The 27,841-nt window shown below is 34.4% G+C and overlaps 1 protein-coding gene across 2 annotated transcripts; it reads right to left on the bottom strand.

Annotated features, from left to right (window-relative positions):
- Positions 1 to 3,799: 3,799 nt before the first annotated feature.
- On the bottom strand, positions 3,800 to 27,003 carry LOC149941134 (protein FAM151B-like). 2 transcript variants are annotated; one of them, XM_090178320.1, is made up of 5 exons: positions 26,885 to 27,003; positions 10,050 to 10,208; positions 8,152 to 8,369; positions 7,852 to 8,030; positions 3,800 to 6,401 (listed from the first exon to the last, which is right to left on the bottom strand). In XM_090178320.1, the coding sequence occupies exons 2-5, from the start codon at positions 10,165 to 10,167 to the stop codon at positions 6,119 to 6,121; spliced, it is 798 nt and encodes a 265-aa protein (XP_090034446.1). In that variant the 5' UTR covers positions 10,168 to 10,208; positions 26,885 to 27,003; the 3' UTR covers positions 3,800 to 6,118. The 2 variants fall into 2 exon arrangements, with proteins under 2 accessions (XP_090034446.1, XP_090034445.1); XM_090178319.1 differs by lacking the exon at positions 26,885 to 27,003 and having other exon boundaries at positions 10,050 to 10,348.
- Between the last annotated feature and the right edge of the window lie 838 nt (positions 27,004 to 27,841).

Here is a 27,841-nt window from a genome sequence, read left to right as displayed (position 1 = left end):
TACATGACTACGTCATATCAAATCGAGTTGCTTTACTTATATTGTTAGTATGTAGATAATTATATAATTATATGCAGCAATAATTATATCATAAGTTCGGCATCTGAATATATATAATATTTATTGGAATCCCCTTCTCTTTTTTCGTAATTTTCAAATCTGATAAATTATAATAGCTTTTGTAGGAGTTGTTCTACTATGAAACAAATTGGTTGAGTCTAACGAAATCGACCTCTTCACTTCCACTAAAACAAAACAAATTGATTTTTTTTATTTAAAAAGTGCCATTGAATTTTTACGGAGAAGGGTGTAAATAAACATTGCTTTAATTGGGATAATTCACAAAACAAACAGCCTTTTTGCGGTTGTGCTTCAAAAAAATATAAACAAAAGTAAATATTGACTATTATAGTAGCTGCGGTGCTAACAAAATATAAATTTATTTAAAAAAAGATTTAAATAGAAAAATATATAATCTTAATTGGAGATAAAATTCTATATTGTAAATAATGTTTAGGTGACTTTTTGTTTTTTGTTAGATAAACGAGAAAGGTAAACAGTTTTAGAGTAAAATTAATTTAAAATTTAATACTTCAATCTTTACCCACTCCTTTCCCTCCCTACGCGTTAAGAATTTAATTTAAATTCACGTTTAATTGCGTAATAATTTAATATTAAAAATCATAATAATTGTAATAACTTCGTTAAAACTTAAATTGTAATTATTTTAATAAGCTACTAATCTTTGTATATGACTCCAAAGGCAGTTCAATTTTAGTTCAAATATTTTCTAACATTCCATCGGACTTATATTTGTTTTGGTTATATATTATTATTTTTTGTTATTCCATACTGAAGTATTTCTTACGTTCCTTCCCAAGCCATGCCAGTATGCCATTTTCAAAATAAGGCATTCTTTTTATTTTTATTAGTTATTTGAAAAAAAAACCATACTCTATTAGTCAGGAAAAAAAATTATTCGTTATTGTGATATTCAGTGATTTTTTTTCACGATATTTGGATTTTCGGTTAAAAGGTAATTTTTGGGTTAATCCTGAGAAAAATCTCCTCACCCGCTTTTTAATCTAGACGATAATTTGGAATCGATCGAAGGTTCGGTGAAAGTGTACGACGTAGACTTCACCCACTTTCTTACCTTTGGTTGAGCCTTCAGGTGGCTGCGGACATTTATAGCGTTTAAATTATTAACAGGGTATAAGTATAATAGTCCGGATATGTTTTTTTTTAATTTTTAATCAAAATAAGCGCGTAGATATTAAAATGAGAAAAGGGTATGGTTGCTGACACACGGTGGATCTTATAGCCCGTTTTTACGTTTATTTATATAGTCACATTTGGGTGTTACTTAATTTCACAAACACTGTTTCGACAACCTTCACACTTATCGAAGCTTTATACGGTATATCATACCTATGCAAGTATAGGGCTTAATTAAGAACTAACAAAATACGGTATTTAAAATTGTACCAGGTTATTTGTAAATAAGCGTTGTTTAAGAAGAAGAAAAATGTTAAAAAAAATTAAGTAGTTGTTTACATCTATAAAAAAAGGGGAAAAATCACAAGTTGTGGTTTTTTACCATTGTATATTTGTGGTTCACAATTATCATCACTACGCTTTCTTGCACTATATATTTTGAATATATAGCTACGATTAACTTTATAAAAGAAATTTAAAGGAAAAATATAATTCGAGGAGAGGAAAACCAAGAAAAGTTGTTGGGCCTTAGATCTGTAATTTCTTTACTATTGGCACCCAATCTCGCATTCGCAATTCAAGAGACCCGTTGCCATGAAATATATGTAAGCCTTCCAGCCTACTGATCGTGCTTATTTCTTTACAAACGTTTCTGTTATCCGCTATAATCTGTAAGCCTTAGACCAATCAGTAAAGGACGATGCACGCAAAAGGGAGCGATGTTAGCTTCGAGCGACGGCAGCGCTGTAGTGGCGGTATTCGGTAACTTGTCTATTCAAGAGGTCGCGGTTAAAGTCTGACCTGAGAATAGATATATTTGGAACCTCTGCCACTAGAAGACACGCGATATTAGATGTATCAAACCTCTGCCACCAGAATACGCGGGTGGTGCCAAGAATAGATATATTTCAAACCTTTGCCACCAAAAGACGCGAGATTAGATATTATATTTTAACTTCTGCCACTAGAAGACACGTGAGAGTAGATATATTTCAAACCTCTACAACCAGACAACGCGTTCTGTGCCAAGAATAGTTATATTTCAAACCTCTGCCACCAGACCACGCACGTGGTGCCAAGAATAGTTATATTTCAAACCTCTGCCACCAGACGACGCGCGTAGCCATTTGAAAGGCGGTTTTAACATTGAGTGTGTCGTCCCTTATTTGTTGGTCTACGACTAAATATGTAATCCCGAATAGCTTAAACATTGTCAAATTACCTGGTCCCGAATAGCAGACGAGAAAATATTTCTATAGATATAAGCTTTTCGCATCGGTTCATAATTTAATATCGTTTATTTTCCACCCGTCACAACGTCAACTCTTTCAAACGTTGAAAAGTATTGCGTTTGGACGCGTGGAACTTAAACTCTATTGAAGCAGTTTCTTTTCGTTTTGGATAATTTAATCAAACCATTTTTCGAACAAAACGATAATTATTGCCTTAATTAAATCTGACACAAAAAGGTGAAAATGTAAAATTGACAAAAATAAACAAATCCATTATAGTGTGGTTGTCGCGGAGTTAGTGGCCAAAATTGAACATGAAAAAAATGGGAATTTTTTCGTCTCTTCCGCAAAAATTGCGAATGTTTGGCCTGCCATTGACGTGGAAATATTTAGTTGCGAATCCGATAAATCGTAGAGGCCGCTATATATACGTTAATTTGCTTTGAAATATTATGGGAGAAAAATCAAATAGGTACGAACGAAATTTGAAGAAACGAGCAAACTGAAAACTGTGAAAAGCCGAGCAAGTTTTGTAATTATATTATTCCTAGTTGAAAGAAAGTAAAGCAACCTAAATACCGCCGCGTATGTTCATCAAAAAACATTAAAAAACAAAAACACCAGATATTTCCATGAGAAAGAGTAAATAAATTGTTTTTAAAGATTTCGTTATTTTATTCATTTTTAAATTTAACCGAATTTAGGCCTATATATCCTACTCGAGCGGCAGATCATTATCATGGTTATCAGGGAACTCAAAATATTAAATCACGATTAAATGGATTAAATTGTCTTTGAAGTGATAAATCTTCATTGAAATGATTAAATCGTGATGAAATTGATTAAATTTTCATGGAAATGATTACATTTATTAAACCGTCATTGACATGATTAAATCGTGATGAAATTGATTATTTCTTCATGGAAATGATTACATTTATTAAATCGTGATTAACTTGATTACATCACGATTAACTTGATTACATCACGATTAACTTGATTACATCACGATTAATTTGATTAAATCACGATTAACTTGATTAAACCACTTCAATTTATGAAATCGTTATTGTGAAATGATTAAATCGTCTTAAAAAATTAATAATTTAATCACAACTATTAGAACACCTCTTGATCCTTCTATTAATCTTAAATCTACAGCTGTTATAAAAAAAGGTTTAAATTTTAAATAAATAATCTCATGACGTATTTTTTCACCATTTTTATTAATATTTTACCCAAAAGTGACAAATACCATATGAACAAATTCTACATTTAAATTTTTTTCTTGAAATAAGAAAAAAATTATATCGATTACATAATTTTTTTATGACATTGGGAATTAGCCGTTTTTAGAATGACGTTTGTACATAATTTGACCTAATCACTAAAAATCACGTCAATAAATTTGCAAGTAACGAAAATGAAAAGGAACATCATCACAGCTCACAACGAATCTTTAATAATTATCGCTTTTAAGATTAAAAAAAATAAGTTTTAAATATTTCTTTTTCAAAAAGTCACAATTTCAAATCACCGGGTTTTTATTTTCGTAGAATACAAAAAAAATGCGATGTATAGTTTCCAAGTACGAGTCGAATCTTTCAATGAAAATATAGACAAGATAAGTGTATAAAATGAAGAGAAGTAAAATATCCCATCACGTAGAAATTGACCACTCAGTATAAAGGCATGTACCAGCATGCTTCGCAACGTTACCCGTCACGATCATTCCAAACAGATCCGAAAGGTGGACGTTTTCGACGAGATGCTCAATTAAATCGAATTTCGCTCGAATCTCACGAGAGCAATTACAAGTTTAAGAATCATCTCAAGCGAAACAATCCACCCGAAACCATTCAATTCCGAAACTTTCGTTTTCAACAACACCCATTAATTTTTAACTCTTAATACTACTCGGATAAATTTAAATAATAAATTTTAGGCAAGGACAGATAAATTTAAAAGTAATCGAAACTATGTCGTAAATGTCAATTGCATTTGAGTTTGACTAAAGTAGTCGTGAATAGTTAAAAGCTAAAAGCTAATTTATTTTTTGTTCTGAGGTATATAGAACAACCTACTTTTCAATGAATGTTATATCATTTATCCGAGTAGAATTAAATTCCTTACAGAAGTAGAAAAGGAAAATTAACGAATACCATATCCAAAAATATCACCCAATAGCCCATCACCATTTTAGCCTTTAGGCACAATCCAAAATCACTTTTGCCATTATAGGAACATCCCCATTTTCTTTTATTTTACCACAATCTCCGCGCGCATTTTTGTAAGTGCAAATACGTCATTTATTATTATTTTGTTTGCGATTACCGTTAAGTACTTTTTATTTCTAAAAGTGAAATCGCGCTTCGCCGTAATCAATATAATATCTTCCAGCATTCATTTAAATCATCTCAAGCTTATACATTCATTTTTCTTTTCGTATCAAAAAAATTTTCATCTCTCAAAAAATAAATCGATTTAATTTATTTTCGTCCCTCTCACCCGTAAAAACATCCTTCGTAAAAACCTGGCATCTCTTTTTAAAAACAACCGTTTTCCCTTTTTTTCGATTTCACTTTCTCGCATTCACCACGTGTATAAAACATTGTCGTTCTTACAATGTGCCTTTTTTCTCACTACGATTCGTGTCCTAAAACATCTAAGTTTAAAAAATGTTAAATTCAAATATCATTATTACATTTGTATAATTTGTACGTTCGTTTCAAAAAATGTGCTATGGGTAAAAACCAAAAACTATTAACATTTATAACGTAATTGGCGTTTAATGAAAATTCGCAAAAGCGCGAATTTAACGCAAAAAGCGAAAGCTTTTCTTTAATATCGTTAACGTAAGTTTATTCAATGTGCCATTTAGTTTTTTTTTTAACGAAATTTCGTGTCAAAGTGTTTGGGAGGGTATAAAAAAAACGCCTTTACGAAATTCATTTAAAAAGACGTGAGAAATATTTTAAAAAAATTACGAAAAATCAAGAATTGTTCCTTGTATCTCGAGTATAAAAAATTACGGAAGGAACGACAGACTAGGCTCTCATTTGTTTATCAAAGTAAAAAAATGAAAAGAATTTCGCGTTGTTAAACGATTGAAATCCCATTTTAAACTAAATATTTCTCCTCGCTAGGCCTAATTTCAATCTCTCGCTCTCTCGTTAAAAGAAGAAAACCAAGAAAACCGATTTCGAGCATTAAAATTAACGAAGAAGCAACGAGCGCAATTGGTAGAAAATGTTTGTTTGTAAACGTTATTAAGAATCGCAAAATATGCATTTAAAATTCGATGTATCAATAATAATGCTTGTTTTGAAAGTTCGATCGGTTAGAAAATTGAATGTCAAATATCGTAGAAAAAACCTTTTGCCACATGGCGGTGCTACAGTCAATACTTGGAACTTAGACATAATAGTAATTTTGTTCTTTATTTATATGTCTAATGTAAGATTTTAATTAAGCTGAGCTCGCCAATGAGGCAAATTGTTTTTTTTTAAATTGAAGGAACAATCGGCTTTGGTCTAAATAAATGAGAGACATTTTCCACCAACATGGCCGCTTCTTCGCGCCTAGAATCGCGTACATTTTTCGAATAAAAAGAAATCAAAGTAAAACAACGAGGGCTGGAGGAGCGTGTCGTGGCGGGGCTGGTGCGCTCAGGTCACCGAGTAGAAGAGTTCCATGAGGTCGTCGGGGAGATCGTAGAACACCTGACTGATGCCGAAGCTTTTCCTTATGCAGATGAGGTCTTCCAAGGAGACGGGGTACGTCTTGTGCGACCAGACGGTCAGCGAACTGTTAGGAACTTGGAAGAGCAGACGCTGCAACTCTGGCACCGAGTACTTCAAGAGGGGCGCCGACACCGGGAAGGTGACTGGCTGTAAGAGACTGTACTCCTTCACCAAGGACACCATCCGGTCCGTCATCTCGCGGCTGTACCTGCAATTGGAACGTAGGACAAGACAAGAAGAACTAGACTTCGGTGAGTATGGCGCGTTTCATTCTACTCCCAAGTGGCCTATTTCTCATTCAGTTGGTTTCGAATAAAACTTATTTATGGAAAATTAATAACATTTTATGAAGAGGTCAGCGCGCTTCCGGTTTCTTTCGCCACTTGTTCGGCAGTTTTGGGGCGGTAAAAAAATTCTGCGCTGCTTTGCGCCATCTGTATTGATACTCCCAATTGCGTATAGGAAATTGTATAAAACAAATTATTTTATGGTACCAAGAATGTATTTATTTATACTCAGGGAGAATGAATATGTCGAGATAATTTTTAGCGTTTCTCCAATTCCACCCGTTGGGCCCCCCGGTATGCTCCTCCGCTTTAATAAAATCAAATAATACTGTAATCTCATTGGCTCTTAAAAATTACGTTTTTCGAGGCGATTAACGCTGCAGCGAGGACGCAAAAAATAAGACCGCCTCCTTTCCCCCCCCCCCCTTAGCGTGATGGTGTTAGGGGCTCAACGTGTCCGTCGATAGTCTCGACATATTCATTCTCCCTGAGTATAAATAAATACATTCTTGATGGTACCAATATAATTATTTTGTCTTATTTTGTTGTAAAAATATTAAATATTTAAAAGAAAGTAATATAATATACAGGATGTCCGGAATTGCTCTGACTGGGCATTTTTCTCAAAAACTACAAGATTTAGTGTTGTGAAATTTGTTTGTTTTTCATCACCTCGTATCTCCGTGAAAAATGGGTCTTTTTCCATGAATCCAACTTTATTGTACATTTTGTATAATTCTCTGCAACCTTACTATTGAAGCATTTTCCGGCCACAAAATAAATTTTTGTAAAACGTGAAAGTATTTTCCGATTTTTCTGAAAATTTGAATTTAAAGCGTTCCCATATTAAAAATAACACCATGAAAATTTCGCAACGCGAACTCCTGTAGTTTTGAAGGAAAATGCTTAGTCCGAGCAATTAAGGACACCCTGTATTAAAATTTAAGATTCAATAGATGACTAGAGATCGTTAGATGGCACGATGAATCTGATATTTCTCCTTTATGTAGTCCTTTTTCTCCACCAGGAGCAAACTACGCTTGTGATGAACGATTTCACTTTCTTATGTGTGATAGCCCAGTGAGCTGACCTCTCCATAAAAAGATATTGATTATGCAGTGATGTAATTACCTACTGTGATTAAAATCAAAACCTACGTAATGTATTTTGTATTTCGCGATGTGGGGAAAATTTTAAGCCACAACTACCAGCTATGTTTAAGAAACTGAAATAGGTTCTAAGCGAATGAATAAGATAACAAAAAACCCTCTGTTTATATTTTTCGGGGGTGGATATTTTCCGAGTTGGAACTCCTGCACCGCGCGAACACGAGACCAGGGGTGCGGGGGAACCAATTAGGGTTGTTCTCACCCCATTTTGAGACCGTTGTTACAAATCGGCATGTAATCCATCGTCCATCCGATCGAGATGATGGCTTTCGGGAATCGGGTGCGGCCCAGAGTGAGGAAGGTCCAGGCGTCGACGGGCGGCATTGACGGGTTGTTGGGCCCGGGCAGAATGTCCGCGTTCAGAATGACTGGCCCGCGAAACTGAAAGTAGCGCGTCACTCTAATCGTGATTAATCATCTTTTGTCCCATTCGTAGGTACTTGTAAGGAGGAATTGAGGATTTGTGGTGTTCGGACGGGATGGCGGGGTTTTGAGCGATTACCTGTTCGAAGACCCTAGCGAGCACTCTGCAAGCGGGCTCCACCACCTCAGTCGACTTAAAGTCCAACTTGATGCCCTTTCCGTTGTGGCGAAGTACCTCGAGTAACCATTCGTCCAAGGTCATATCGCTGTTCATCTGCGGCGGATGGGCCATGATCGGCACGGGGTATCGACTGTTGCACGACATACTGACATCGGCTTCCAGCATCATGGCTGGACCTAAGGAGTTCCACAAACATAATGAGTTAACCGGTTGAACTTGAGCAGTCTTAACAACTATATGTCAATTCTTGTATGTTTTAAAAGGTCCTCTTTCTTTTAAGTAAGGCATTTATTCCAATCCTATCAAATCGTGTGTTCTACTAGAATGTTTGTTTACACGCGTCATCGTTAACGTCCTTTCAACTTAAGTAATAGTTTGAATACGTATACAATTTTCAAGGCGATAAAAACCGTGTTTGAAATGTTTTGAGGCAGAAGTGTTATTAATATCAGCAGCGAGAACGAAGGGATAGTGTATCTAATGTTTTCCGGTACTCTCTGACGCGCGACTTGACGAGAAGATTCTCGCAGGGGTGAATGTCCCGCAACCCTTTCCAAAATAAAAGGCGCGCGCACTCCAGTCAGTCGCGGTTGTTGCTATCGGTTTGGCGAAGCTGATAAACGCTCTTTTCTCTTAAATCGCGCCGGCGCTTTATCGGCTGATGAATTGGCGGCACCAGAGCCAAAGAGAGACCGAACTGAATCTTTTAGTTTATTTTTACCCTGAAACTCGCGATTAACTTGCCAAGTTCTGTTTGTCCTCGACGGTTCAAACTTCAAACGCGTGTTTCTAGCTCCGCTAGCGAACAAAGACACTAGATTAAGCCTAATTTGTAAAACGTAGGCTTAACTTGTTGGCTATCTAGAGCAAAACACGTGTAAATAACCAATTGAAAACGATGGATAAGTTCCTCCGGATGTTAAAATAAATGAATGTTTGTGAATTTTAAACCCCTTTTTTTACGTATCATTATTAATTTGGTTTTATTTCACAATTGCGCTTTTCACTTGGCTATCTAGTAGTGTTCGTACGGGGTCAAAATTAAGTCGGGGTGGGGGTTAAGCTATCCCCGAAAAAATAAGTCGGGGTCGGAGGAAAATGTCGGGGTTTTCTGGGTCGGGGTCGGAGTGAAGCTATCTCCGAAAAAATAAGTCTGAGTCGGTGGAAAATGTCGGGGTTTTCGGGGTCGGGGTCGAAGTTAAGCTATCCCCGAAAAAATAAGTTTGGATCAGGTAATTCCACATCCGAAAAAAAATAATTACTGGCTTATTTATAACTAAAAGAACCCAAATAATTTCGTGGAAGAAGGTTTATAGTAAAAAAAAATTACCAAATTTATTACAGACTTAGAAGTTACAGTACTAATTCCAAAGTTCAAACTTCAAACATACATTCCCGAAACATAACACCCCCGACTTTTTTTTAATCTTCGGTACCGCGGTCGGGGTTGGGGGAAAATGTCGGGGGTTTTCGGGATCGGGGTCCCCGCACCAACACTACTATCTAGAAAATAAGTGATTGACAACAAGGCGTTTGTACCCCAAATACTCGCTATCCATACTTAAGGTCTACTCCACGGCGCAAAGGGATCTATCGGTAAAGGTCGTTCGAGGGGCTGATCACTATCCGTAATCGGGGTTCCGCCAGAATTAGGTGGATAATTTAGGGTTCCATAGCAAAAACCAAATTGGGAACCACTGGCTTTGACTGTACTAAAGTGATTACGTAATCGATTACAGATTTATCACTACCAAAGGCTGTGATCGCTGTAATCGGTGTACAGAATTTAAAAAAGTGGCTAGCCCCTCGAGGTCGTTGGATGGACCTTATTGTGGGCAGATTTGGACTATCCTTACCTCTGAGAGCCTGTATGAGTTTGGCTTTACTGTTCACTCCGTGAGCCCACGTAATCTGCAGTCCATCTCCTTTGGTCTCCGGGAAATAGTCCAGCAGGTTGGGTGGCATGATTGGCATCTTGACCTCGCTGTCCTTCGACCCCTCGTCGGGCGCTAGTCCTGCGGAAGACATCATTTAAAGGGAAAATAAATTAGGCGAAATTATCATGACTCGTAACTTCGGTAAGACGTTATCTGTAACCGCGAAACATCTTCGAAACAGAGCTATAGGGAAATTGAACTTTGCAATGTCTTCGGAAACGGCTATCTCGCGGCTTAGAGTAGCTAATTCTGAATGCTAATAGAAAGCCTTTTCTGTATCGAGAGGAAAAAGCAGATCCGTTTTGATCTTTTTACGCGCTAACTCGGATGATTTGCATGCGAAATGGGTCTTCGTTTATACCCAGTGTGCGCTTTTGGACGGTTTCTCTTATCAAAGTTTGGTTCGCATCAACCGTTTTACTTACAAGGAGACTACCCGAGGTGTTACACACCGATTTTGTTCAAACTCGGGGGATTGGTAGACCTTCATGTAACTTGAAAAATCCTAAATGGATTTTATTCAATGGGCAACGGTTTGGCCATGGCATCGAAAAATGTTTTTGTCAACATAAAATGGAAATTTTCCCATTGAAAATAACATGGGATTTTGACCGATTTCAAGAGACCTGTGAAACATTTTACAAAATTGAAAAAAAATTTAAAATACCAAAATTATTAAAAAAAATTGATAAAAATTGACGAAAAAAATGAAGATTGGTCACATTTCGAACAATTTTTTAAAAAATTTTCACAGGGAAATTGAATAAAATCAGTTTAGGATTTTTCAAGTTACATGAAGGTCTACCAATCCCCCGAGTTTGAACAAAATCGGTGTGTAACACCTCGGGTAGTCTCCTTGTTAGTACATATCGACAGAAACTCCGCTAATTTATGTACTAGTTGAATTCCCTTTGTAAGACGGAGTATAATATGATTATTTATCAATTAATTACGACCTAAGATTGGTATTTCTTAAGACTTCTTTAGTCAAACCTTGAAACACGTTGTCATTTGAAACGACTTAAAAAAACGTAAGAGAAACCTTAAAAATATTTCTTTAAGTGTGAACTCATCCTTTTCAACGTTGTAAACATCAACATATGTCAGAATTGGCGCTGGCCCAAAAAATGTTCAATACCTTATTTCCAAGCCAATCCCTCCACCCGTGTTCAATAATACAACAAATTATCTCGCGTGAACCTTCTTGTCTCTTTGCTCGATTAAAATTTACGTAAAAGTTTAAAAAAAAAACCTTCATTTGGTGATATTCGCGGAATTTTATCATTAATTTAAGTGGTAACAATGTCATTACTAAAGACGCTTAATTTTCGGATGATGTTGGGAGGGAGAAGACGAAGGTTAAGGTAGCCTTGAAATGTTTACTTATTTTTTATTTTCGCGTTTAAAAATTCTCGGACCGAGATTAGAGACTGGTTTGGGTATAAAATTCTCGGACCGAGATTAGAGACTGGTTTGGGTATAAAATGTGCGTTTAATTGGTTTGATTTCATTCGTTTGCAAGTTGCAACGGCTTTCGTAAACGTTTCCGGGAACCCTAGCTCTTCCAGTAAGCTACCTGGTAAAACGCTAAATAAATATTCTTGTGAAAAGTATTTAAAATTGAATACTTCATTTAAAATACTCAAAATACTCATTTATCACTGTTTTAAAAAGTGTAACTTATAACTTAACGTTTAACTCAGTCTCTACAAATTAGTCTAAAAATTCGGTTTTCCGAGTTGTTAAATCTTCGCTTTTTTTTCTACAATTTACTTTGTTGCAGAATTAAGTAATGTGATAAAATTAGTCAAGGCTTTTATATTTTCAAAGTTTTATTTTTAAAACTGCAAGTAGTTTTCTATGTTTGATTAGACGAGGTGATTCTGTTATTTTTAGTCTCACCCCTCTAGTGGTGTGGCGGAATGGTTAGCACTTTCGCCTCGCAGCAAGAGGAGCGGAGTTCGATCCCAACTTGTGGCACTGGGTGAAAACTTGGAACTCCTTCCGCGTTGAGTTTGCAAGTTCTTTCCCCACTGGTTTAAGGGGTTTTCCCTCGAGATCTTCGGTTTCCTCTGCCCATAAAAACTTGTGGAGGTTAACGGTAATAGTTAGTGTAGGGAGCTGTTGGCTCGCGTGGCATGAAGGGCTTGCCACTATCCTCCTACGCATTGTAACCCAGCAACCTGAACTAATGGCTTTAAAAGTCGCTCGATGACTTAAGCCTAAGGTGGTGCCTTGGGTATTAGCCTAGCTGATTATTATTATTAGTTATAGAGGGATTGAGATGTTAAACCTTTGTTGTTGATCAAAGGGTTTTTTCCCGCCACCCGCCAATTATAATCCTATTCCAGCATATCGAAAGAAATTGTCTAATTCAAACTTCCCGCTACCCGCCAATTATAATCCTATTCCAGCATATCGAAAGAAATTGTCTAATTCAAACTTCCCGCTACCCGCCAATTATAATCCTATTCCAGCATATCGAAAGAAATTGTCTAATTCAAACTTCCCGCTACCCGCCAATTATAATCCTATTCCAGCATATCGAAAGAAATTGTCTAATTCAAACTTCCCGCTACCCGCCAATTATAATCCTATTCCAGCATATCGAAAGAAATTGTCTAATTCAAACTTCCCGCTACCAGCCAATTATAATCCTATTCCAGCATATCGAAAGAAATTGTCTAATTCAAACTTCCCGCTACCCGCCAATTATAATCCTATTCCAGCATATCGAAAGAAATTGTCTAATTCAAACTTCCCGCTACCCGCCAATTATAATCCAATTCCAGCATATCGAAAGAAATTGTCTAATTCAAACTTCCCGCTACCCGCCAATTATAATCCTATTCCAGCATATCGAAAGAAATTGTCTAATTCAAACTTCCCGCTACCCGCCAATTATAATCCTATTCCAGCATATCGAAAGAAATTGTCTAATTCAAACTTCCCGCTACCCGCCAATTATAATCCTATTCCAGCATATCGAAAGAAATTGTCTAATTCAAACTTCCCGCTACCCGCCAATTATAATCCTATTCCAGCATATCGAAAGAAATTGTCTAATTCAAACTTCCCGCTACCCGCCAATTATAATCCTATTCCAGCATATCGAAAGAAATTGTCTAATTCAAACTTCCCGCTACCCGCCAATTATAATCCTATTCCAGCATATCGAAAGAAATTGTCTAATTCAAACTTCCCGCTACCAGCCAATTATAATCCTATTCCAGCATATCGAAAGAAATTGTCTAATTCAAACTTCCCGCCACCCGCCAATTATAATCCTATTCCAGCATATCGAAAGAAATTGTCTAATTCAAACTTCCCGCTACCCGCCAATTATAATCCTATTCCAGCATATCGAAAGAAATTGTCTAATTCAAACTTCCCGCTACCCGCCAATTATAATCCTATTCCAGCATATCGAAAGAAATTGTCTAATTCAAACTTCCCGCTACCCGCCAATTATAATCCTATTCCAGCATATCGAAAGAAATTGTCTAATTCAAACTTCCCGCTACCAGCCAATTATAATCCTATTCCAGCATATCGAAAGAAATTGTCTAATTCAAACTTCCCGCTACCCGCCAATTATAATCCTATTCCAGCATATCGAAAGAAATTGTCTAATTCAAACTTCCCGCTACCAGCCAATTATAATCCTATTCCAGCATATCGAAAGAAATTGTCTAATTCAAACTTCCCGCTACCCGCCAATTATAATCCTATTCCAGCATATCGAAAGAAATTGTCTAATTCAAACTTCCCGCTACCCGCCAATTATAATCCAATTCCAGCATATCGAAAGAAATTGTCTAATTCAAACTTCCCGCTACCCGCCAATTATAATCCTATTCCAGCATATCGAAAGAAATTGTCTAATTCAAACTTCCCGCTACCCGCCAATTATAATCCTATTCCAGCATATCGAAAGAAATTGTCTAATTCAAACTTCCCGCTACCCGCCAATTATAATCCTATTCCAGCATATCGAAAGAAATTGTCTAATTCAAACTTCCCGCTACCCGCCAATTATAATCCTATTCCAGCATATCGAAAGAAATTGTCTAATTCAAACTTCCCGCTACCCGCCAATTATAATCCTATTCCAGCATATCGAAAGAAATTGTCTAATTCAAACTTCCCGCTACCCGCCAATTATAATCCTATTCCAGCATATCGAAAGAAATTGTCTAATTCAAACTTCCCGCTACCAGCCAATTATAATCCTATTCCAGCATATCGAAAGAAATTGTCTAATTCAAACTTCCCGCTACCCGCCAATTATAATCCTATTCCAGCATATCGAAAGAAATTGTCTAATTCAAACTTCCCGCTACCCGCCAATTATAATCCTATTCCAGCATATCGAAAGAAATTGTCTAATTCAAACTTCCCGCTACCCGCCAATTATAATCCTATTCCAGCATATCGAAAGAAATTGTCTAATTCAAACTTCCCGCTACCCGCCAATTATAATCCTATTCCAGCATATCGAAAGAAATTGTCTAATTCAAACTTCCCGCTACCCGCCAATTATAATCCTATTCCAGCATATCGAAAGAAATTGTCTAATTCAAACTTCCCGCTACCCGCCAATTATAATCCTATTCCAGCATATCGAAAGAAATTGTCTAATTCAAACTTCCCGCTACCCGCCAATTATAATCCTATTCCAGCATATCGAAAGAAATTGTCTAATTCAAACTTCCCGCTACCAGCCAATTATAATCCTATTCCAGCATATCGAAAGAAATTGTCTAATTCAAACTTCCCGCCACCCGCCAATTATAATTCTATTCTAGCATATCGAAAGAAATTTATAAAAAAAAAATTATTACTTATAATAATAATAATAATAATTATAGTTATTTATAAAAAACAACTTATCAAAATAACACAAATTTGAAGTAGAATAGACTAGATTATAAATTTGTTATTTGGGATTTTAACCTATATATTTTTTGAAATGTTTCCTCTGAACCCCACAGGTTGGTCTGCTAATACGCTACCTATCCAATTTTCGACGGCGCCCAAAAGAGAGCGTAGTGATAACTAATTTTCTTTTTTTAGTTTCTTTAATAAAGTTTAATTACCAGAATTTAAAGGGAATATAACCCACAAAGCAATCTTTATAAAAGACCCCTTCAATTTTTCAAATTTCCCTGTATAGTGGCGCCAAACATTTTAGAAAAGGTTAAACCTGGTATTAGGTCCAGATCAGAGCCCCATCTTTCGTGAATCAGAAGCAAAGAAACAAGTCGTTAAAACGTTCGCCACCTTTGTCGGGAGGCGTGCACGGGCCTTTATAATAACCTAGGCAACGGTTTAGCTACACCAAAAATTTCAACTGGGGCTGCTACTTTACGAATGGTTGAAAATTTGAAAGTATTTGGACTAAAATTACGTCAATTATCACCAGGGGCGTTGCGAAGCACTAAGGTGTGGGGGGGGGGATAAGACAATTTTTCACTATCAACTGTCTAATTAAATTCATAGTAAATGTCTTTAATTTAATAATTTCACTAAAAATAAAAACGTCTAGGAAATAATTGGTGTAAACCCAGTTTTAACACCTATGGTTAAAAAGCGACGCGAAGAGTGTTTGGAGGCTCGGTTTGCTTCCCCCCCCCCATGTCTTCGCCCCTGATTATCCCTTCACACGGATTCAAGGCAAACTGTTTTTGGACCTGATAGAAAACGCTTTCCTTTTGAACATTGATAATGAATATACGGTTTTAAATGGGAAAGTTTTCTCGAAATGTTACACGCGCGTGTAAGTGAAAAATGGTGGATATTCTTCCTCAAGGGCGGGCGTGTTACGAGATTTGTGGAGTGGAAAGCGGCGTATTTGACGGTTATCCGCCTCTCGAGGAAGGCAACTGGCGAAATCGGAACGGGGATACATTTGAAATGAGGTCATTGCGGCTTTCCCTTATTTCGAAGCATCCGCTGCACGCCCTTCTGTAAGCTTATTTCCCATAATAGGGAAATAACTCTTTTCTCTAGACTTCACAGCGCCCCCTGGCGCAGGTGTTTTGTCTCGCCCAAAACTTTAATTAGGCGGTACAACTATTGCAATTGTCAGCTCCAGTTTACGGTCGATTCTACACTTCAAATTGACGAGTTAATTATAAGAAGGCTTAATTAATCAGCAGAAATTCACCTCGTACTAGAAATTGTTAGTTAATAATTAAGTAAATTAATTGTTAGTTAGTTAATTAATTAATTAATTAATTAAGTGTTAGTTAATTAAGTGTTAGTTAATTAATTAAGTGTTAGTTAATTAATTAAGTGTTAGTTAATTAATTAATTAAGTGTTAGTTAATTAATTAAGCGTTAGTTAATTAATTAATTAATTAAGTGTTAATTAATTAATTAATTAAGTGTTAGTTAATTAATTAATTAAGTGTTAATTAATTAATTAATTAAGTGTTAGTTAATTAATTAATTAAGTGTTAGTTAATTAATTACGTGTTAGTTAATTAATTAAGTGTTAGTTAATTAATTAAGTGTTAGTTAATTAATTAAGTGTTAGTTAATTAATTAAGTGTTAGTTAATTAATTAAGTGTTAGTTAATTAATTAATTAAGTGTTAGTTAATTAATTAATTAAGTGTTAGTTAATTAATTAATTAAGTGTTAGTTAATTAATTAATTAAGTGTTAGTTAATTAATTAATTAAGTGTTAATTAATTAAGTGTTAGTTAATTAATTAATTAATTAAGTGTTAATTAATTAATTAATTAAGTGTTAATTAATTAATTAATTAAGTGTTAGTTAATTAATTAATTAAGTGTTAGTTAATTAATTAATTAAGTGTTAGTTAATTAATTAATTAATTAAGTGTTAATTAATTAATTAATTAATTAATTAAGTGTTAGTTAATTAATTAAATTAATTAAGTGTTAGTTAATTAATTAAATTAATTAAGTGTTCGTTAATTAATTAAATTAATTAAGTGTTCGTTAATTAATTAAATTAAGTGTTAGTTAATTAATTAAATTTATTAAGTGTTAGTTAATTAATTAAATTAATTAAGTGTTAGTTAATTAATTAAATTTATTAAGTGTTAGTTAATTAATTAAATTAATTAAGTGTTAGTTAATTAATTAAGTGTTAGTTAATTAATTGAGTGTTAGTTAATTAATTAAATTAAGTGTTAGTTAATTAAGTGTTAATAAATAAATAAATTTTTAGTTATTTAGTTAGTTAATTAGTTAATTAATTTAATTAATAAATAAATTAATTAATAGTTATTTAGTTAGTTAATTTGATAATTAATTTAATTAATAAATTAAGTAATTTTTAGTTATTTAATTAAATAAATTCAGTAATTTTTAGTTATTTAATTAAATAAATTCAGTAATTGTTAATTAATTAATTAATTGTTAATTAATAAATAAGTAATTCTTAATTAATTAGGTAATTGTTAATTAATTAAGTAATTGTTAATTAATAAATTAAATAATTGTTAGTTAATTAATTAATTTTAAAAATTAAGTAATTGTTAGTTAGTTAATTAATTAAATAAAATAATTGTTAGTTAATTAATTAATTAAATTAAGTAATTGTTAGTTAGTTAATTAAATTAAGTAATTGTTAATTAATTAATTAATTAAATTAAGTAATTGTTAATTAATTAATTAATTAAATTAAGTAATTGTTAGTTAATAAATTAATTTTAAAAATTAAGTAATTGTTAGTTAGTTAATTAATTAAATTAAGTAATTGTTAATTAATTAATTAATTAAAAAATTGAGTAATTGTTAATTAATTAATTAATTAATTTAAAAAATTGAGTAATTGTTAGTTAGTTAATTAATTAATTAATTTAAAAAATTGAGTAATTGTTAGTTAGTTAATTAATTAATTAATTTAAAAAATAAATAATTGTTAGTTAATTAATTCGATCCGCTACATATTGTTACGGTAGGAGTTTGAGTAACGACAAATGTTTCTAAGTTAAGACTATTTTATTCATACAAATTCACAAGTACAATATAACGCGTAACTAGCCAGCGGAAGGCGGTTAGACGTGAAGCGATGGCGAGCGGCGGGTCACCGTCGGGGATAGTCTCACGACGTAGGAGGCTTTTCACACGGGGCCGGACTTTACCAGTCTCTGTCCCCGCGCTTATTACCTAGACGACCGTCTCGAGCTTTTAGCAGCAGGAGGTTAGGTCGCCTCGTCGGAAGGGCCGAGCTTGTGCAACTTTTAGTCCCTTCTTAGGCCTACGCCGGGAGAACGTCCCGATCTTGGAGAGGGACCCCGCTTTTATGTTTTTGACAACATAAAATAACATGGGATTTTGACCGATTTCACTGTGAAAAAAATTTATAAAAATGTGACCAATTTTGATTTTTTTCGGCAATTTGTATCAATTTTTTTATAATTTTGCTATTTTAATTTTTTTTCAATTTTGTAAAATGTTTCACAGGGACCCTTGGAATCGGTCAAAATCCCATGTTATTTTCAATGGGAAAATTTCCATTTTAAGTTGTCAAAAACATTTTTCGTTGCCATAGCAAAACCGTTGCCCATTGAATAAAATCCCCTTAGGATTTTTCAAGTTACATGAAGGTGTACCAATGCCCCGAGTTTGAACCAAATCGGTGTGTCTCCTCATTCCAACTCGTTAGTCACGTGGTAATAATTAGTCTCGCCCCATCTCCGACGTCGTACAATCTGTTGTTTTCGAAAATCGGAAATAGTTTTTCTTTGTAGGGGAATAACACGAGTGACGTCATAGTGCGGTTAGTTTTTGAGACTATTCAATTCGAAGAATTTCATTATATTGAAAAATCCCCACTTATTTTATTGGTAAGATCATTTTGACATAATGCGATTCTCCAATTTTATTAACTTGTTTTAGTTTAGTTTATGATTAGGTTAAATTAGGTTACTATATTATTGAAGTCAAAACAAATACACGGTGAACATTAGGCCTAATATTTTTTGCGTCGACACTGGTCTTCTGCTAAGTTTTTTTTGGAGCTTGGTGAAAAGCAGCTTTTGTTCGGTACCGCATGATGGCGCCAGCTTCTCAATTTTCGAACTAGTTTGAACCGTGAGTTTTCTCTCGAATTTTCAAAGCGGTACATTTTCGAATCGATTTAGAATATAAAATTTAAATGCTTCTTGAAAGTATGTTATATTGAAGCCGTTGCTTTTATCATTATGAATATTTATTCACATAATTGCTCGTCGAATGCCTAAATTATCATTATCAGTTTGTCACTCCAGAAACTAGTTTAATCCATGTTTAAAATAAATGTAATATAAAATGTAAATAAAGTTTATTTTTAAGAAACTAAAACCTTGTTGTAAACGAACAATTAAATGTGACTTTTTACCAAGCAATTCTATAGAAGTTATGTCGGGCTAAACAGGTCCATGTTAGTTTCCATTGGGATTTATCCAAATAGCGTTATTTGTAATATAGTATCAGGAAAATATAGCCCCTCTAAGGGGGGGGGGTTTAAGCTGGGAGGGAAATTAGCCGAAAGAGAAAAAAATCACTGCCTTTTTTGTTTTGAAACTCTCCGTATACAAACGTACGCTATAAACATACAGGTGTCCTATAGCGGTATACCCGGAAGTGTTAACTCTTTTCTATGCTACTGGGTAAAAAAATGCAAGCGTCGTTTGCAACCGCCCCCCTCCTCGTTACCCTCCCCCTCGCGCCGTGCTGTTTTTATTTTTGCCCACCAAAATACTTTTTCCTCTCCGTTGAATAAATGAAAACCCGTTCTATGGATTAAATTAATTCGGGATTAGCTGGCGATAAGAGGAATGGCGAGGAGGGAGAGTTTTCGCCTTCGCATTCGGTGCCAACTAACCCCGTCTCCATCGAGGATTTTATTTTTATTACGCTTTTAACTTTCGATTTTAAAAATAATTTCCCCGTTGGAACTCGTTTAGCGTTTTTCTGTTTGCCTTCCTTACCTGACGGCGTCATTTAGGTACGGATCATTCAATTGGACGCTTTTTAAAAGTCAAGGAAGCTTTGATTTCCGGGAATGAAGGAAAAAGGTCTCGACTACCCCTTTAATTGTTTTTTTTTTTCACTGTCATTTTGTCGCGGGATGTTCCTGGAGGGAGGCAAATAACTGTTCCAATTACGTCCTTTTTTATCATTTTTTTGGGCCCGTTTATTTAAATTCCTTCTACCATTAATTTATATATATATAAATATATTTAAATCTTTTCCGTTTTTAATTTTATCTTTTTGTAAACGCCTTTGTGTACTTTGTTAACTTGTTAATTTATTTTTAATAATTAAATTGAGGTCTAATTTTAATGACTGTGAATTGTTAAATAAATCGAGTTGAATGTCTTTCTATTTTTTTGTTTTGCTTGTCTTCATTTATGAGGAAATAAAATTTAAAATTATCACAAACTGCGGAAATAGTGATCATTGCGAATATAATTTCCGGTTGCATTCCCGTCACACGCCGATTATATACTTTATCTAAATAAAAACATGTTAAATATAATTTTATGCACAAATAAAATGCAAAATTATGCAACTTCTTTAATATTATCATAAGTAATATAATTTCTATAATTATGACACTGAACGGTTTTAAATATAATTTTACGCACGAAATGCAACTTCTTTAATATTATCATAAGTAATATAATTTCTATAATTATGACACTGAACGGTTTGAAATATAATTTTACGCACAAAATGCAACTTCTTTAATATTATCATAAGTAATATAATTTCTATAATTATGACACTGAACGGTTTGAAATATAATTTTATGCACAAAATGCAACTTCTTTAATATTATCATAAGTAATAAGTATGACACTGAACGATAATAATAATAATCAGCTAAGCTAATACCCAGGGCACCACCTTATGCCCAAGTCATTTACTCATTTTCCCTAGAAGTAGAAAAAAATTAATGTTTGCATGTTACTTATGATAATATGCTAAATAATATAGAATAAAACCATGAATTTATTTGTTATAGTAATTGATGCACTATTACGTTTCGCAAACCACTAAAATAATTAACAAATATCCATATTTAATACGAAAAAATAAATAGGTTAAATTTTAACCATTCATTTCTTAATACATTTTGGCATTGCTCAAATCTGGGATAAAAATACCTACGATAATATATTCTTAGAAAAAAAATCGAGCAGAGCATCTTTCGAATCTGACCCACGAAATAAAAATAGGTACGTGTAAAAATAAGTCGTCGACCGCTGGTCAATACTTCCTCTTATAGGAAAAAGAAATGATGTAACAACGGTAATTCTCCTACGCGCACATTTATCTGCGAGAGAACTCGCTTGGAATCGTGATGTGGAATTGCAGGCCGTCCTAAAAAAGGAAGTGGAGCCGTTAAAACCATTTTTTACATTCTCTATTCTTCTTACTGCTCGAGAATGGACCAAAATAAATCTAGAATTTAACTTGGATAAAAAAGAGGGGAGCTCTCGTTCGTTTCCGTTGCCTTCTAAGCTATAATACGGCGCGATTTCAAGATTAAATATAAATTCTTTTTTGGGCTATGAATAGTAAATACAATTCAGACGTATATTGCATCTACGAGACGTACGCGAAAGGGAGGTTAAGCAAATACTTTTAAATAAATACAATCCAGACGTACATTGCATCGACGGGACGTACGCGAAAGGGAGGTTAAGCTAATACTTTTAAATAAATACAATCCAGACGTACATTGCATCGACGAGACGTACGCGAAAGGGAGGTTCAGCAAATATTTTTAAATAAATACAATCCAGACGTACATTGCATCTACGACTCCGAGACGTACGCGAAAGGGAGGTTAAGCAAATACTTTTAAATAAATACAATCCAGACGCACATTGCTTCTACGAGACGTACGCGATAGGGAGGTTAAGCAAATACTTTTAAATAAATACAATCCAGACGTACATTGCATTTACGAGACGTACGCGATAGGGAGGTTAAGCAAATACCTTTAAAATTTTTAATTGAAACTTCAAAATTCCTCCGACTTTTTCAAATCTAATACTAAACTATATACTTATATATACTACACTTAATTCCCCCGCAAATCCAATACTAAACCTAACTTAACCTCTCTTTTCATACTTATTTTTCTCGATTTGCGAAGCTGCAGTAAACGCTTAACTTCAACGACGATTCCGGATAAATATATTTATTTCCTTTGCCGCAATATAATAAGATTTTTTATCGCGTCATCGTTTGTAAAGAAATTTGGTTTTATTTCTTCGCGAAGACAAGGACGTGTTTTTAATGAAATTGAATTTGGAGTTCCTTTCTAATTCCGGGTTTCCTTTTCCCCGGGCGCACTCTCACTTTTCCTTCCATAGATTTTTCTACTTTCCTAATTTAGAAAAGATGATGGTACCGCTATCGTTTTAACCAAAAATCGCTCCAGATTCGTCGCGTTCGTCCATTCGAAAGTTTCGATAAATAATGATATGCCTAATTTTTTCGCTTCAACGAATTTGGGAAATCATTTGTACTATATTGTGTATATTCAACAAATTTCATCTCAAAAATACATATATTTATATTCGGAACTTTTATTCAATGCCTTTAATTTAATTTCCAAAGACTAAATTTAGCTTCCAGCTCCAGATACGAAGATCGAATTTGGGTTTTTTTATTCTTGGATATTTAAACACTTTGGATACGAAATTGGGGTTTTAAACACTTTGGCTACAACATTGGGGTTTTATACACGTTGGTTACAAAACTGGGGTTTTAAACACGTTGGATACGAAATTGGGGTTTTAAACACTTTGGCTACAAAACTTGGGTTTTGTACACGTAGGATACAAAAATTTTGGTTTTAAACATGGTGGCTACAAAACTGGGGTTTTAAACACCTTGTGTTAAAAATATTTAACATTCCCTGTTTTGAACACGTTGGTTAAACATTCCCTGTTTTGAACACGTTGGTTAAACATTCCCTGTTTTGAAAACGTTGGTTAAATATTCCCTGTTTTGAACACTTTGGTTAAACATTCCCTGTTTTGAACACGTTGGTTAAACATTCCCTTTTTTAAACACATTAGCTAAAACATTCATTGTTTTAAAAACATTATCTTAAACATTCATTGTTGTAAACACATTGTTGTTTAAAACACTTTTAAAACGACAGTAAATTTTATTTATATCTCTCAAACTGTCGCATCTCATTTTATGAAATTACAGTTTCAATCACAGTTGTATGAAAGAAAAGAGGGCAAGGATCTCATCGTCAGTTCCAAATTTGGGGCTAAGTGAAACCGAAAAAGACATTTTCTGTTCTCGTGCCTGTTAAGATCAAGATGGTACACTTTAAAACGATATCATTATGCGGGTTTCTTTAGCTACATTATCTAACGCGTTCCGCGAAGGCGGAAGACTTTTTTACCTCGTGCCAAACCTTTTTTTCTTTTTAAGGTGGTATTTCTTTTTGACGTAGCGAGTGGTTTTATTTCGGTCCAGTGGGACAATGAAACGAACTTCTTTGTTTCAGTCCGAATAAAAAGAAGTCATTGACAAGCCCAGCGTGTTCGTTATAGCGGCGTCGAAACAACAGCCCACCATCTCCGACACGCTCGACTTGACAACAGCAGTCCGAATGACGAATATTCGCTATTTTTTAAATTAACGGGCTGGGGTGGGAAGTTTATTTCACATTTAGGTTGTTATTTTGTATTATTTTTTGATTAAGGTATTGATGCTATATTAGGAGTTTTAATTTGAGATGCAAAATGGATCTCGAACTTTATATCGCGCGACCTTTATTTTCGTTTGGGTGTTTTTTTTAGTGGCGCGCGCTTTTTAGAACGCGTTGGTGAAATAGATTTCGGTCCTGTAATCTGAATTTGCAATATAAAAAAACGCACGAGCCTTTTACGCTAAAATATTAAAGAACGCGTGGAACATTTTAACAAGTTGAACAAGACATGAATAATTTATGCTAGCGCCCATTGTCCGATTTCAAAATTACCTTTTTTCGCGCGGTGGTTATGAGGTCTAGCAAGTTTATTTATCCGCTTTTATAACCTAACATGTCGACGTATTTTGACACGCAAAATCGGAATTGTAGATTTTTTTATTTAAAAAACTATTTGATTAAAATTGGATTTTTATTGATTTTAATGAATTTTTTGATTAAACATGTTATGCCTATTTTTCTTCTAAAATTGATTAGTAAAATTTAAATTAATCTTAATTAAATTTAATTGCTACTTGTAATTTAGTTTACTATGAAATGGAATTACTAGTAAACCTACTCTTTACATTTTCATTATCATATTAAAGGCGATTTTAAGACATTTTGTTTTAAATTTGATTTCCAATTATTTAAATCGAACGACAATGCACAAAATGAATTTTAAGATTGACAGATTTTTAAACTAAAAGCGAAGCGTATCTAAGGCATCCCAAAAAATGTAAATAAACTAGCAATATTCAATAATTTAACTTTCTAAAATAAGAATAAGAAATTTCCCTCAAGCCTATGAGTAAATACGTTTATAATAATACAGTTAAGAAAATTTCCCCCAAAAAATATTTAAAAAACAAAAAAGGGTCCACCCTGTCATAAAAATAGCCCGTATGACACCGACGCGTAACGGGAGAGTACCTCTTTGGCCCTGACACTCTTAAATAACTCCCAAAAACTGTTTTATTTTTATCATTCGCGTTATTAGCGAAGGCGATTACGACGAGATGTGATAAAATTTAAATGAAACCCGTAAATACACGTTGACAATGAACCTCAAATTTCCCTGCCGTTTTTATTTTCCTTACGAAATCTTTAATAGGGAGCGTACTGACATTATCCCCTAACTATTCTCGAACGCGGAAGCGAAACGAGCGAATCTATTTTCCGCACATTATTTATACATTGGATAAGCGTCTAGTACCTTCCGCGCTAGTTACAATAGAATCTGCAATTTTTTTATTCGGAACCTAAGCTGACTGTACCGTTAAAAGCGAGAAGGAGAGTGAAATCCGCGCGTCATCGGACCTTGACTATACGTTCGGGCTCGCCATCGTCAGGTTGCTACGCGTAATGTCGCCCACGTAGGCGTTCGCTATCAGGAAGATCGCCGAAATTTAACCTAATTGATACCAGGAGTATCAGAAGCGGTTGCTATCGAGGTCTCTCTCTCTCTGCGCGGAGGGTGTGCCTGTGTGAATATACGTTTCTACGGGATATCCACGGTCGCCTTGTGACGCGGGGTTACAATAGTAACGGCGGTTGGGTTTTACGAGACGGTTGGCCTACTTTTGAAAAGGGTAATAACCTTGCTAAGCAAACGCCGCTGAAAGGTACCGCCTTCCTGCCTTTTGCACATTCTCCGGGACTGCACTCGCAGAGAGAGATATATATATTTTTTAGCCCGTCTCAAGCGGGTCTGCCCTGTTTGCGGGTCTGCCCTGTTTCTGTGTCTGCTTCGACTCTCCCTCGGAACACTTTCTTTATCAGCGCAAAGGCGATCCGTTACAATTATGAAAGGATAAAAAGCTTTTCTTCCTTTTTAGAAATTTTCGACGTTTCTATTTTCATCATTTCGCCCCCCCCCCCTTCTACCTATTGTTCCGTATTTAAATTAGTGGCAATGAAAAAAGGGAAATTATTAAAAGTACAAACAACGTGTATCTTGGCTCGTTACTTTGTAAACAATACTTTTAACTTTCCCTTTTTCTTCATTTCTTTTATCAATGTTTTTTTATTTAACGCGAGATATTTAGGTTTGTAGACCCAGGTTTTCTTTCGAATTAAAATACTTTAAAGAAAATATCTGTTTCGAAATTTGTTCTGAAAAATATATAAACTGTTGTTTTTTAAAATGTTGAGTAACTTATTGCGGATTTTATTTTAATGTCGATTAATTTTTTGTTGCAAAGGTTTTAGAAATAACATATTGGACCTTCTCTAACAATTAATAAAACGTGATAATATAATAAACAAAATAATACCATGAAGTGTCCGTGGTCGTAAAAGTGATTTTATTTTTATAAGCAATAATATTGTTAGAAACAATTATATGATATATTATAAATTTTAAATAGTTTCATATATTGGTCCATGATTGAAAACGATAAATTTAAAAATTATAAATTAATATACGTTATATTGTATATGATATATCATAATAAAATATACTAATGATATATCATAATAAAATATACTTATGATATATCATAATAAAATATACTTATGATATATCATAATAAAATATACTTATGATATATCATAATAAAATATGCTTATGGTATATCGTAATAAAATATACTTATGATATATCAAAATAAAATATGCTTATGATATATCATAATAAAATATACTTATGATATATTATATTAAAATATACTTATGTTATATCATAATAAAATATGCTTATGATATATCAAAATAAAATATGCTTATGATATATTATAATAAAATATACTTATGATATATCATAATAAAATATACTTATGATATATCATAATAAAATATATTTATGATTTAAATAATCAAATTATTTAGGTATCAATATCAATTTCGACGCCTTTATCGGTACTTTTACGTTTCCGGTATATTTAATGTCACGTCATCAAAGTCGAAGTTGTCAATAAAATCCGATTGAACATTGAACTCTCGCGCGAAATACCATCCCACATAAACGTTGGCTTAACTTCCTCATCGAAACTTATCGACCTTCACCATTGTTACCAAATAATAAACACAACCAACTCAAATAATAATAAAAAAATAACTTACTTGATTAGAATAAGATGCTCCTTCCGGGCTCCTTCGAAGCAGAGTCGTCAAATAACGGTTTTAGACGTGAAAAGCGTTATATAGAGTTTAAAACCATCATGATGGGTTGAGTTGAGACTTCCTTTATGTTTTCCCAAAATATAAATCCAACGACACTGTGGAGATAGCTGTTAATTGGCAATGAATCCCCCCGAGGACCGAGGAATCCGCGATTGTCAATGTTGAGCCGGCCTTGTTAATTCGCGTGTTTCTTTAAGTACGACGCGCGTAACGTTATCCGTCGAGGATCCGAGAGGAGAGTCCCGAGTTCAATTTTCACTTGATCGAGGGAAACTGAGGATTTCAAATTCAAGAGTATTGGGAAGAGAGAGGGAGAGAGAGAAAGAGAGGTGCTTTGGTGTGTAGCGGCTGCGAAGGAAGCGACGGTGCTGCCAGATCGGAGATGGAAGGTCATTGACATCCTTCTGCCCGCGTGTTCGCTCTCCCTTCGACGTGGGCATTGCTACGAAGCCCAACTTCGCTTCCTCATATGCCCGTGCATGTAGACGCTGCTTTCGCGTTGACTCTCTGCTAATTGCTCTACAACTCTGACATTATCTCTCACTTCGCCTCTTTATCAGATATTTACCCTTTCCCGCGCTGTTACAGCTAGCTATTGTTAGATTATTACGCGTGACTGTGAACTGAAATTAGTATTATTTTGCAACTTGTTGACGTTTCGAGTGTTTACGAGAATATTGTATCTTATTTCCTTTTTGGATAATTTCGTAATTCTGGCGTAAGCCGATTCGATTAAAAGTCGATATTTAGGATCCTTTTGAAGCGAGGATATTTAAGGGTTTCGGGGTTTTCTGCTCCCGCGGGGGGGGGGGGGGGTTGAAGGGGATAGTCACTGGAGTGAGGAGGGGTAGCGCTTCGGGGGCATTGGCCCCTAGCATCATCCCAATTTCGGTGGGA

Source organism: Leiobunum rupestre, chromosome 6, assembly GCF_980474605.1.
Source record: "Leiobunum rupestre chromosome 6, qqLeiRupe1.1.hap1, whole genome shotgun sequence".
In the NCBI taxonomy this organism is placed as follows: Eukaryota; Metazoa; Arthropoda; class Arachnida; order Opiliones; family Sclerosomatidae; genus Leiobunum; species Leiobunum rupestre.
This window is presented reverse-complemented; position numbering and strand designations above follow the sequence as displayed.